The sequence below is a fragment of the Hippoglossus hippoglossus genome, chromosome 3 (assembly GCF_009819705.1).
Source record: "Hippoglossus hippoglossus isolate fHipHip1 chromosome 3, fHipHip1.pri, whole genome shotgun sequence".
Classification (NCBI taxonomy): Eukaryota; Metazoa; Chordata; class Actinopteri; order Pleuronectiformes; family Pleuronectidae; genus Hippoglossus; species Hippoglossus hippoglossus.
The window spans coordinates 31,409,144-31,420,602 of NC_047153.1; the positions used below are offsets into that span (position 1 = coordinate 31,409,144).

Consider the following 11,459-nt stretch of genomic DNA (forward strand, 5'->3'; position numbering starts at 1 on the left):
CATTCACCCTTTCACACACATTCATACATCCCTATGAGGGGAAATTCGGGATTCAGATAGATGTTTGCAGATGGGGAAGATTGGGATTGAACCAGCGACTTTCTGGTTAGAGGACTACCGCTTCTCAGCCACAGCCGCCCATTAGGTTAGATAGGTTCAGAAAAATCTCCTACACACTAGATCCAATACCTTTACCTGCATATATTTCAATCAGGAGAGACTTGGACCAATACTCTTCAACTTATAAATGCTCCCTTTAGGCAACATCATCAGAAAGCACCACATACACTTCCATTGTTATGCAGATGACACCCAGTTGTACATGTCTATGAAGCCTGATGAATCTAATCACTTAGTTCAACTTCAGGATTGTCTCAAGAACATCAAGGCCTGGATGTCCCAGAACGTCTTACTTCTAAATTCAGACTAAACTGAGGTCATTGTAATTGGAGCTCAACATCTCAGAGAAACACTGTCTGACCAGATAGTCTCCTTGGATGGTGTTAGTTTGGCCCCTAGCTCCACTGTGAGGAACCTTGGAGTTATGTTTGACCAGGACATGTCATTTGACCCACATTTAAAACAAGTCTCTATAGACAGCTTTCTTCCACCTGCGCAATATTGTGAAAATTAGGAACATCCTGTCTCAGAAGGATGCTGAGAAACTAGTCCATGCATTTGTTACCTCTAGACTGGATTACTGTAATTCTTTATTATCAGGATGTCCCAGTAAGTCTGTTAAAAGCCTCCAGTTGCTCCTGTCTTAGCTTCTCTACATTGGCTCCCTGTGAAATTCAGAATATAATTCAAGATCCTGCTCCTCACATACAAAGCCCTTAACAATCAAGCCCCTTCATATATCAAAGAGTTCATAACACCGTATTGTCCAAATACATCACTTCGCTCCCAAAACACAGGCTCTCTTGTGGTTTCAAGAATCTGTAAGAGCAGAATGGGAGGTAGAGCCTTCAGCTACCAGGCTCCTCTCCTGTGGAACCAGCTCCCACTCTGGGTTTGGGAGGCGGACACCATCTCTACATTTAAGGTTAAACTTAAAACCTTCCTTTTTGATAAATCTTATAGTTAGGTCTGGATCAGGTGAGTCCTGAACCATCCCTTAGTTATGCTGCTATAGGTCTAGACTGCTGGGGGAACTCCCATCATGCACTGAGCACTTCTCCCCTTCTCTCTGTCCCACATTTATTTATTTTACTACATGTCATTGACTTTGTGTTTTTTTCCTCCCATAGTCTCTTATTAATTGATTATTATATGAACAGTTGCTTCATTAATTAATCAATAACATCTTTACACTCTTATTGTTTTCATTATAACACTCAGAGCTGAAACCTGATGGTGGACAAGTGTTCCTGCCCCCCCCCCCCCTCCTTTTCCCCCCACCCGTCCCTCCTCAGAGGTTCTTCCAGTTAATGAAGGAGTTTTTTTGTCGCCAAGGTGCTGCTCATTGTGAGAACTGTTGGGATTCTCTATACATTTTTAAGGTCTTGACCTTCTATGTAAAGTGCCTTGAGATAAATGTATATTATGATTGGGCGCTATACAAATAAATTGGAATTGAATTGAATTGAAGTGCGTGGTGTCGACTGCAGGGGGCAACATCATCACATCACAACGGGCAGTACTGTGCCTGAACGCCGGCAGAAGAAGAGGAGGAAGCGGAAGTGGGAACGTGCATGCGGAGCTTGACAGTTATTTACCTACATTTGTCTAAAGTTTCTGTGGGAAATCGACATATACGTGCAAATGGATGGTAAGTTTAAAGGCGGGAGTGAAGTTAATATTTAAAGGACAACCTGAAAAGGAGATGATTCGGTGCAGTGACGTTCAACGAGGTGAAATGTAAACTACGTACACTGCTAACTTTCGAACGAGACGTTTCAGAAACACTAGAAATGAATGAACTCAAATGGAGATGAAAGTACTAAGAGGACGATATACACGGGATGTCAAACTGTTTCTACCAGAGAAATCTGGTCCTGAATGTTCCTCCTGTGACCTCTTGTTATTTTACATCTCATGTCCCTGCTTTATATGCAAATACACATTATTTTTGTTTGCTAAATGATGTTGTTGTCAAACGTGTGTGTGTGTGTGTGTGTGTGTGTGTGTGTGTGTGTGTGTGTGTGTGTGTGTGTGTGTGTGTGTGTGTGTGTGTGTGTGTGTGTGTGTGTGTGTGTGTGTGTGTGTGTGTGTGTGTGTGTGTGTGTGTGTGTGTGTGTGGCGCCACATACAAATCAAAGTATGGGCACTTGAGAAGAGTACAAATATTTTAGGTTCTTAATAAAACCGGTACGTCAGCTGAGTAGGTGTTCCTTCAATCATACCCAAGACACGTTTCGTTCACACTGCTAAAAGAATGTGGCCACATACGTCCTACACCATCTCTCAATGTGATCTGATCTCAAATGCATCCTTAACGTGCGTGTTGGGTGCATTCACACCTGAACCTAGAGGTGTTCACTTGTGATTGGATCCCTCAGGACAGTTGTACTAGGTGTGAATGGCTTCAGGGTGTGTAGATACTCTTTCTTTCAGACACAGAATATACATTTATCGGTGTCAAACACACTGGAACAGTTCCCAGTTTCAACCTTGCATGTTGATCTCATACTTTCTCCTTCCTTTCGGACACTTTCTGCTGTCTCTGAGGAGGTCAACCTGAAACCCGTCTACTGGTCACTAAACTTTTAAAAGAGTTAACTCTTGTGTTCCTGTCTTGATCCAGTGATCTGATTGCTCATTAGTCAGGCTGTAATTAGATTATGGTCTGATCCTCTGAAGTTAATCAGAGTGGTACAGCTCTGTGCAGCAGAGATTACCATGGGGATCCAGCACGTTTAAAAGTGAACCAGCTGTCTGGTTCAGTAAACCTGAGTCTAGCCCAGAGGGAGCTGAATAGCACTCGTTTCAGGCCCCAGATGCTTTATGTTCTGCAGAAATCACAAAACTTTTCCTCAATGTTGGACAAGGAAGTATTTGGATTTCATATCTCAGTTCTCTGTGGGCGTTGTTTGTCAACTTGATACTACTCCCTAATTACTTTAGGAATTTTTGAATGGCTAGGGGAGTTCAGAAACTCAAACATTTGCACATTCATGAAAAGTAGGATAACTGATATGGATATTGGTTATGGGAGTAGCAAAATGGTACATTCCATCCACATGTAACATCACAAGACTTACAATTTCAAAAGAGCCAGTAGAGATGCTTCGAGCATCTGATAACTGGTCTGCTGGGAAAATATTGCAACAATTATCCCAGCAAGGAACCAGAAAATGTTGCTGGAGTTAGACACATCTGGACTACTTTGACTGATGATCAGTTGAATGTATGTCTCTGACTTTTGGGCTGTTGGGTGAATACAATAAGTGGTATAAAGATATCATGTTAGATTTTTCCCAATTTAATGGCATTTTATAGACTCCTCAGTTAATCGGGAAAAAAAGCTGATGCACTAATAGTTAATGGAAACAATTGTTGCAACCAAATGTACTTTCTGCTTGAAGGAGGCCCAATAGTGAGTAGCAATAAAATACAAGTCGACAAAGCTAGAGCTGAAGTACTTCTTAAATAAAAAAAAGTCCTTGTGGCCAGCTGCTGCTTTCTGTTCTAGTGTCAGTGAGTTGATGTGGTTTTGTGTTTTTCTCATTTTATTTGTCTCTCAACAGAAGCACTTGTTCGAACCAGGATTCCTCAAGACCTGGTGAAGCTACTTGGTGTTGAGGTGCGCAGATTCATCTCATTCGACACTGTGTGACATCCTGTGGAATCCAGACTTCTTGTGCAGATGAACCTAGGGCAGAAGAGTGACAGCAGATTCACAGCTAAAATTTAAGATAATTGCCAATTATGATAATTGATCTATCAAGCAGGATCTACTGAGTGAATTTTCTATCAAAAGTTTAAAACAAACTGTGCAGCCTGGACATTGTTCTGAATGTTTTCCAGGAAAAATGTCAGTTTATGTAAGCTCTGTAAATGTACTTGGTGTCGTTGTCTCATTTCCAGTCTCAGACCAGCTCTAAAGCGGAGGCCTTCACCCAATCGTTCCTAAAAAACTGCTTTCAGCATCATGCACGACATGATTTGAAGAACATGTTGAGCCACAAGGCTGTGGTCCTGGGCTACTCCAGGCCCAAGAAGGACCAGTCAAAGAGGAGTAGTAAAAAAGCCAAAGGATTGAATGCTCGCCAGAAGAGGGTGATGAAGATCTTCCAGATCAAGCCTCAGAACCAGAGGTTGGTGAAGTAGCTGAAGCATTTGACACCTGTTGTGTCTCATGTGGAAAAGTGTTGGATGATGTCCACTGTGCTCATCTACCCAGTTCTCTCCCTCCTCCTCTCCCCCCACCTTCACCATTTATATCACCATCATCAGATACGAGCTCTTCCTGCCCCTGCATGAGCTCTGGAGACAGTACATTATTGACCTGTGCAGTGGATTGAAACCAACAAGGTAAATCAGTTCTGTACACTAACATTACTTTATAACATCTCATCTGAAGCGTTTTTTCTTAAGTCTCTGAAACTTCTGTAATTTTACAGCAGTCCTCAGTTGGTGCAGCAGAAGCTTCTGAAGGCTGACTTCCATGGTGCCATCATCACAGGTGGAGTTTTTCTTTTCTCTAAAGTTCACATCAAAGTGAATTAGATTCAATCACTTTTTTTTTGTATAGTACCAAATCACAGGAAATTGTTCACTCAGTTATCATGAAGTTAAATGGTGGAGTAAATATACTGTACTGGAAAAAAACATCTTGCTAGAAATGGCTCAGGTCTAAATTAAACAATCAATATTCAACCAATTCATCCAGGGAGTTTAGTTCTGTACCATAGTGTACAGCTGTTATACCTGCAGCAGCAGTTGTCAGATGAACAGTCAAACTTTTCAAGAACAACTAATCAAACACATCACGTGTAGAGAGGTTTGTTGATGTCTGTGAAGAAGAGAACAGCCAGTTTTTAATGTGACCCACTGACACGTTTCCAGCTGAAAGCCAATGACAAAATGTTGCTGGTGTACACGTACACCCCCGATGATCGCTGCACTGTAACATCTGCTGGAGAGTTGAGTGTCGCTGCTCCCAACTGCTTATAGACCCTGATCTGGATGCATATATAACCGTGTCTTTTCTTTTCAATTTCACAGTGGTCCGGTCGAAATGTCCATCATATGTGGGGACAACAGGGATTTTAGTCCAAGAATTCAAACATGTCTTCAAAATGATCACTAAGGAGAACAGACTGAAAGGTTTGACAGCTCTGTCTCACTCACTGAACACCACCTTTAGCTGACTTCCAACAAGTGGTTGTTTTCAGTTCACATTCTGCTGTTCATTTGAATGATTCTGACCATGTTGTTATTTTTGTTGATGTAACTTTTAGTTTTGCATTTGTCAGGAGATTGTTGTATGAAATGCTAGTAGGGGAAAAGTCCCATTTAAATAAAGAGCATTTATTCCATTTATTAAAGAGCAGTTCCTCGGGTCATGGTTTATGGACTTAACTTGACAGAGCTGAGTCATCATTAAGATAATCTAAATGTTTGTTATGACAAAGATCTTTTTGAAGAATTATTTTATAATTTTATATTATTTTAAATTCCCTCACCTTGCCTTGTATTATACAAAATACAACATTATACAATACTGCACAAAACGGCAGTATTTCAGTATGAAGGAGACATCTGTTGAATAGATTAGATTTCCACACACAGAAACTAGCCTTTCAGTTCTGTGGGAAGAAAATACCTTTAATGGTCTACAGGTTAGAAGTGGGCTATCTGGATTCCTTTAAAAAAATCTTCCACTTCCTGTTAGACTGCACATCATGGTAAAAAGTGAAACCAGTTTGGTCAAATTCAGCTCATTAATTTAGACGTGTGTAATTTTAAGTGTGTGAACCACCATGTAACACTACTCATAACACAATATGATGATCAAATCTGTCTGTGATGGCACATTCATACATTTATCTCAGTAGGTTAACACATGTGTTCCTTTGTTTCTCTCTCTCCACTTGTCATGTGCCAGTGATCCCTAAGAGGAACAGTGTTTTTGCTGTGGAGATCAACGGCTTCATCTCTCACATCTATGGAAGTAAGTTTGAGCAGCGAGCCAGTGAGCGCTCCGCCAAGAAGTTTAAAGTGAGAGGAACTCTTGACTTGTGATGGCACTGAGAGCCAGACGTGCTGTGCTGCAGAGACGACTCTCACTTGGACTGCACTCTATTGGCCATCAAAAGACACTGCAGCAACAATAACTATCCCCCTGTTTAAAGAGGAATTCTGGAAATGGTGCACTCTCAAGATCATGTGAGAAAACGACATTACAAACTGGATGTATTGAGTTTGCTCCAAAAAAATGTCAATTTGCATTATGAAAAAAGTGGGATACATTTTTTTGAAGACTACAAGATAGCTCTGCCTCTACTGCTTCAATCGTTATTGTTTGAAAAGTAGTATTTTGCAAGCCTTTATATCAGACCACAGGAAGTTATGTAGGTAATGGAAAAACACTGAGACGGGTTTGTGCTGCTGGTGTGTTGTTTGTCAGGTTCTTATTTAAAAGCAGGGGACTCGTCTGACGGCTGCTCTCTTAAAATGAAACCTGATCTAGGTCTAGAGTTTCTGTAAGAATGCTTTTCTTCTGTTTTCCATTCAGTCTTTTACAAGCGCATAACACTAGAGTGTGATGAAGCAGCACACTGACTGTGTTCCTGTGCCTATTTTCAGTTGTTGGCCAAATGTTTGATCAAATGTTTCTGGATTTAAATCACTTTTTAAAACTGCTCAGGCCGTCACCAACGGAGGTGTTGAGGAGTCTGAATTATTTTGTTAAATTAGAAATACCATGTTTATACAAAACATTTACAGGAAAATATACAAAATATCATTTTGATATCAGTACTGAAACATTACTGTTTCAGCTTTTATGTTTCTCACTATACACATCCCTTCAATTCAGTAATTGGTATTGTTTTTTGTGTCCTGATAAAACTGTTCCTCCAATACAAAATACCAGTGAACCAGTTGTAGTCATAGGTGCTCAATGGTATTTTTTAGAAGTTTGCTCTCAGACATTAAAATTGTTTGTGTTTATAATAATGTTTTTGTTTTACAATGTTAATTGTGCAGCAGAAGACAAGCCAGAACTTTCTGTAACCTGACAGCCTGACTGCACCCTGTCCTCTTCTCTGTCGGGAAACACGCACAACTTCCTTCTTCCTTTTTAAGAGAAAATTCTTACTCACTGAAAACTGATACAGTAATAAACAACACTTTAGCTGACGATGCCTCTCCTGCTGTCTGGTGTGCCTCACATAATTCATTTGTTGTTGTTTCCCCAACAAATCCAGGAACTTGGTTTCATAATCCCTCCTTTCATTCAAGAGCGGTGCATGCAGAGATTTCAGTCAGATCAGATCACTGATCGAGATAATGACTGCAGAATCTGAACTGTCAGGTACTAAATATATGTTTTGGGCCATAGTGTTGACTTGCAGAAGTTTTTGTTAGGGACATAAATGAGAAAAGTAAAAAAAGTCAGATGGATCCTAACAGAATCAACCCAGTGTGTTTTCATATGGACTGTTGCCCTTATTTGTGTTGACATTAATATATGTAAACAATGTCCCGGCTCCTTATAAAACCCTATATAACCCCAATAATTATTGAATAATAAATAAATAAACATTCATGAGCTGGTAGTAGTGGGAGCAACATGTACCTTTTACTGCAGTCAGTCAGGATGTATTGTCCTGAAGTCCCACTTAAATCACTGAGAGCCTCATAACTTCAGATTAAATTTAGCACATAAAAAGTGAATTTTAGCTGCAAGACAGCAAAGGAATTTAAATTCCCAAAAGATTGTTGTTCTGTTAGAACTGACATTTCCTTCAACTGATTTGCTTGCATCACTTCTCTTGTTTAAATTTAGCTCCCGCCCCCTCAATGTTTTTGTTGACGCTGAACTAACTTTGGAAAGCCCGTTTGCGTCATCAAGAACGTTAAATGCTTTTGCCAGGCTGCTTGTTTCATTAGAGGGACAAGACGAGCACATGACAGCATCTCACACCCACAGAGGCAGGGAACTAGAAAGACTCAGAGTACTGCACTTAAGACAAGACGCAAGGACAACATGATGTACCAGCTAACATTTGATCAGGAAAACCAGAAGCGGATCCATGCTGTTGAGACTTCATTTGGGCCAGCAGGGAAGGCCCTCTCCCAGCCGGGTCGGGTTCTGATTGGACAGGGCCAGTTGATGAAGCAGAGCCGTCGGGGGCCCCAGCCTAAAGTCTTCTTCCTCTTCAATGATGTGCTTGTGTATGGCAGCATCATCCTGAAGGGACACTGGCACAAAAACCAGCAGATCATCCTTCTAGGTGAGCACCTCATCCTCATCTGCTCATCACAACTCGTATTATTTCATAATGGTGTTAGGGCTTGAAATGCTTTCAAAGTTAAAAGTGAACCTCAATGCAGTACAAAAAGGCAAAAAAACTATATTAAACAAAGCTGTCTGACAAAAGTCACATGCAGTTTACACTTGTTACACAGTTGTTTTGTTAGTGCAGAGCTACAGGCAGTGACAGTTACATTGTTTAGATGACTTGACAAAGTCTTCTTGCACAACTCTAAACCTTATAGAAGAAAATATGCTTACAAGAACAAACTGTCACCTTCAGTGGTGGATGCATGTGCTTCTAATCAGACATGCTGAAATAAAAGATGTCGTCTTTCCGCAACAAGCTGTTTTAAAGAAGTCATGCCTGTCTGCTTGTTTGCCCCATAATAGGGTCCACACCTTTGGTACCTTATATTAACATGAATTTGTTTTCATAATTTCAGAGGACATTCAGCTGGAAGACTTGGAAGATGGTGTGAAAATGAAGAACCAATGGTTGATCCGTACACCACGCAAGTCATTCTTCGTGGCAGCTGCCTCATACGATGAGAAGCGATCCTGGATAGAGCATATGGAGGACTGTCGGTTCAGACTGCTGCAGAGTGGGAACCGCAGACCTGGTTCTACTTTCGCTGTCACCTGGATCCCCGACCAAGCTGCTACCATCTGCATGCGCTGTTACAACAAGTTCACTGTGACCCAACGTAGACACCACTGCAGAAAATGTGGCTTTGTGGTCTGCAGCTCCTGCTCCAAGAAACGAGCAGTAGTTAGACATATTCACACAACTAAGCGGTTGAGGGTCTGCTGCATGTGTCACTTGAGTCTTCTGAGCATTGGGGAGACAGGCTTGGATGAAGATGGGGTAGAAGGGTCCAGTGAAGAAGAGGAGGCAGAGGAGCAAGTGGAAGACCATGACACAAACAAGTGGATGGACTCCCAGATGGACCCCTGGTCAATCTATATCTACCTCAAACCAGAGCATGTGAGGCCCTCAAGCATACAGCACTCAGACATGGGCTAATAATGGGCTATTTTTTTATTATTATTATTATTATTATTATTATTATTGCTTTTGTTCATATACTGCATTTATTGATGTAAAAAGTTTGTAACCACTGCTGTTTTCACATTTTGCTTTGTGTGGAACCATGACTGTTAATATTTTCTATGATTATGCTTCCTGTTCCCTGTCAGAGGCAGGCCTCAGTCTGCCTTGCTGTTTATTTATGCTTGCTTTTATTTAAATGTATATGTGTCATTGTTTATATGAGCAATAAAGCACTTACAAACTAGGTCAAATATTTGTCTCTGATGAGTTGTGTGCTATTAATGCAGCTATATGGTTATGTTAGAGATGAAGCTGCTGTCAGGGAGTTTTAAGAACCTCAAATGTCTATGTATATAGCATAGGTATCCAGCACGAGAGTTTTGACGTCGATAGCTGAATGGGGGTGTACCTGTCAGAGTGCCCCCTTCTGGGTGTGGCTCTCAATTAACCTGCTTCCCACCACCTCACCTGTACACCACCATTCAGCTATCAACTGTCGTTCTGTATACCTGGCTCACTCAACCACATCAATCATTCAGTCACCTTGAGTGGTTCACTGTCTGTCTGCTCTAGTTTGAATGTTTGCTGCTTCAGACCACTGGTGTCTCAGACTTCATCAGACAGAACTGACAAAAGTGACAGTTTCATGGGTTCTTTCAGTATTTCAGTGCTCTCCAACTAAAAGAGAGATTTTTACAGTTATACCAAAGACTCCATTCTTTAAAGTGCACTGTGTGTTAAGCTTAGGACAGTTCAGTACAACACAGCTTGATATTCTATGTGAAAAAAAGTTAGATATTGGTATTGAATACCCAAACCTCTGTCAACTGACATAATTCGTAGTTTGGTAGAGCCTTAATTATGTCCTCTGTTCTGACATAAAAAGCCCACCAATATTAGGAAATTATCTTTGTCCTGAAGGTTTCAATAGTTGACCTTGTGTTTGTTGGAGTGTGGAATGCAGAGCTGGCAGTGGTTGTTGATCACTGTGTACCTGCACTAACAAGAAAAACAGGTGGTGTGGTTTATAGAACAGAGATGTGAAGTTTTCATTGGAATAATTATCAAATTACTGTAATCCAATCAGACTGGGGTTTTCCATGAGCATTCGTTACCACTGAAATGTACTTTCATCCCAAAACTCCCTTGTCTTTATTTAAACAGACACACCATTCAGCCTACCTTTAGACTTTGTTCATGCCTCCCTACACTCCACATACAGCATTGTTTCACATGGTTGAATGGGGTTTTACCACAGACACGAAAAGCAGTATCAATGAGCCAAGGCTTTGACAGTGGTGTCAAACGTGTTTGGCTTACCTGCTTCCAGGAAGGTGGCTACATGGACTGAGGAATGTAGCCACCTACCTGCTTCCAGGAAGGTGGCTGAAAAAACTGTTTCTACCTGAACTCCTTTATAATGTGTACATGCACCTGTAACTTGTATAGTAATTTTACATTTTTTTAAACTTTAAATGCTGCTCATCATACTGCAACTGCTGCTATCTTAACTGCTATTTACTACATCCTGTGGATGTACATTACATTTCTTTCCATCAAGTACTTTTGAGAGCTCAGAACTTAGCGTCATGACATCCTGTTTGTTTATTTTTCATTTAAATCTGTTTTTGTAATTTCCTGTGAATAGGAATTTGTATGAAATGAAAACATCTTTTGTCAGGATGTGTCATTTTGTTTTAAACAGGAAACTTTATTCCAACTGTCAGCGCACAGCCTACAGCACAGGGTGTGTATATTATCTGCGGAGTGGAAGTGGAGTCGGGTTATCTCGGGTTTTCTCCGCACCATGGTTCTCCTTTTCCTAAATCCTCGCGGCTTCTCCTTCACATCTTTCCTTAACCTCGTGACGTGTTCCGTCGGGGTCAAGGAATAGTGGTTAGGAAAGGAGATTATTTGGACTTGCTGAACGCAGGCACTAAGGTCTAGGCATTTTCTTCTGCTTATGTTGAAAACTAATTG

At 40.9% G+C, this 11,459-nt stretch overlaps 2 protein-coding genes across 4 annotated transcripts; both read left to right on the forward strand.

Annotated features, from left to right (window-relative positions):
• The first annotated feature begins 1,616 nt into the window (after positions 1-1,616).
• pop4 (POP4 homolog, ribonuclease P/MRP subunit) lies at positions 1,617-6,708 on the forward strand. 3 transcript variants are annotated; one of them, XM_034581581.1, is made up of 8 exons: positions 1,642-1,771; positions 3,690-3,745; positions 4,030-4,259; positions 4,399-4,476; positions 4,566-4,627; positions 5,170-5,271; positions 6,053-6,200; positions 6,238-6,708. In XM_034581581.1, the coding sequence occupies exons 1-7, from the start codon at positions 1,765-1,767 to the stop codon at positions 6,187-6,189; spliced, it is 672 nt and encodes a 223-aa protein (XP_034437472.1). In that variant the 5' UTR covers positions 1,642-1,764; the 3' UTR covers positions 6,190-6,200; positions 6,238-6,708. The 3 variants fall into 3 exon arrangements, with proteins under 3 accessions (XP_034437471.1, XP_034437472.1, XP_034437473.1); XM_034581580.1 differs by having other exon boundaries at positions 1,617-1,771; positions 6,053-6,708; XM_034581582.1 differs by having other exon boundaries at positions 4,569-4,627; positions 6,053-6,708.
• A 1,450-nt stretch (positions 6,709-8,158) lies between these two features.
• Positions 8,159-9,452, forward strand: plekhf1 (pleckstrin homology domain containing, family F (with FYVE domain) member 1). Its single transcript, XM_034581465.1, has 2 exons — positions 8,159-8,405; positions 8,872-9,452. The coding sequence occupies exons 1-2, from the start codon at positions 8,159-8,161 to the stop codon at positions 9,450-9,452; spliced, it is 828 nt and encodes a 275-aa protein (XP_034437356.1).
• Positions 9,453-11,459: the final 2,007 nt, after the last annotated feature.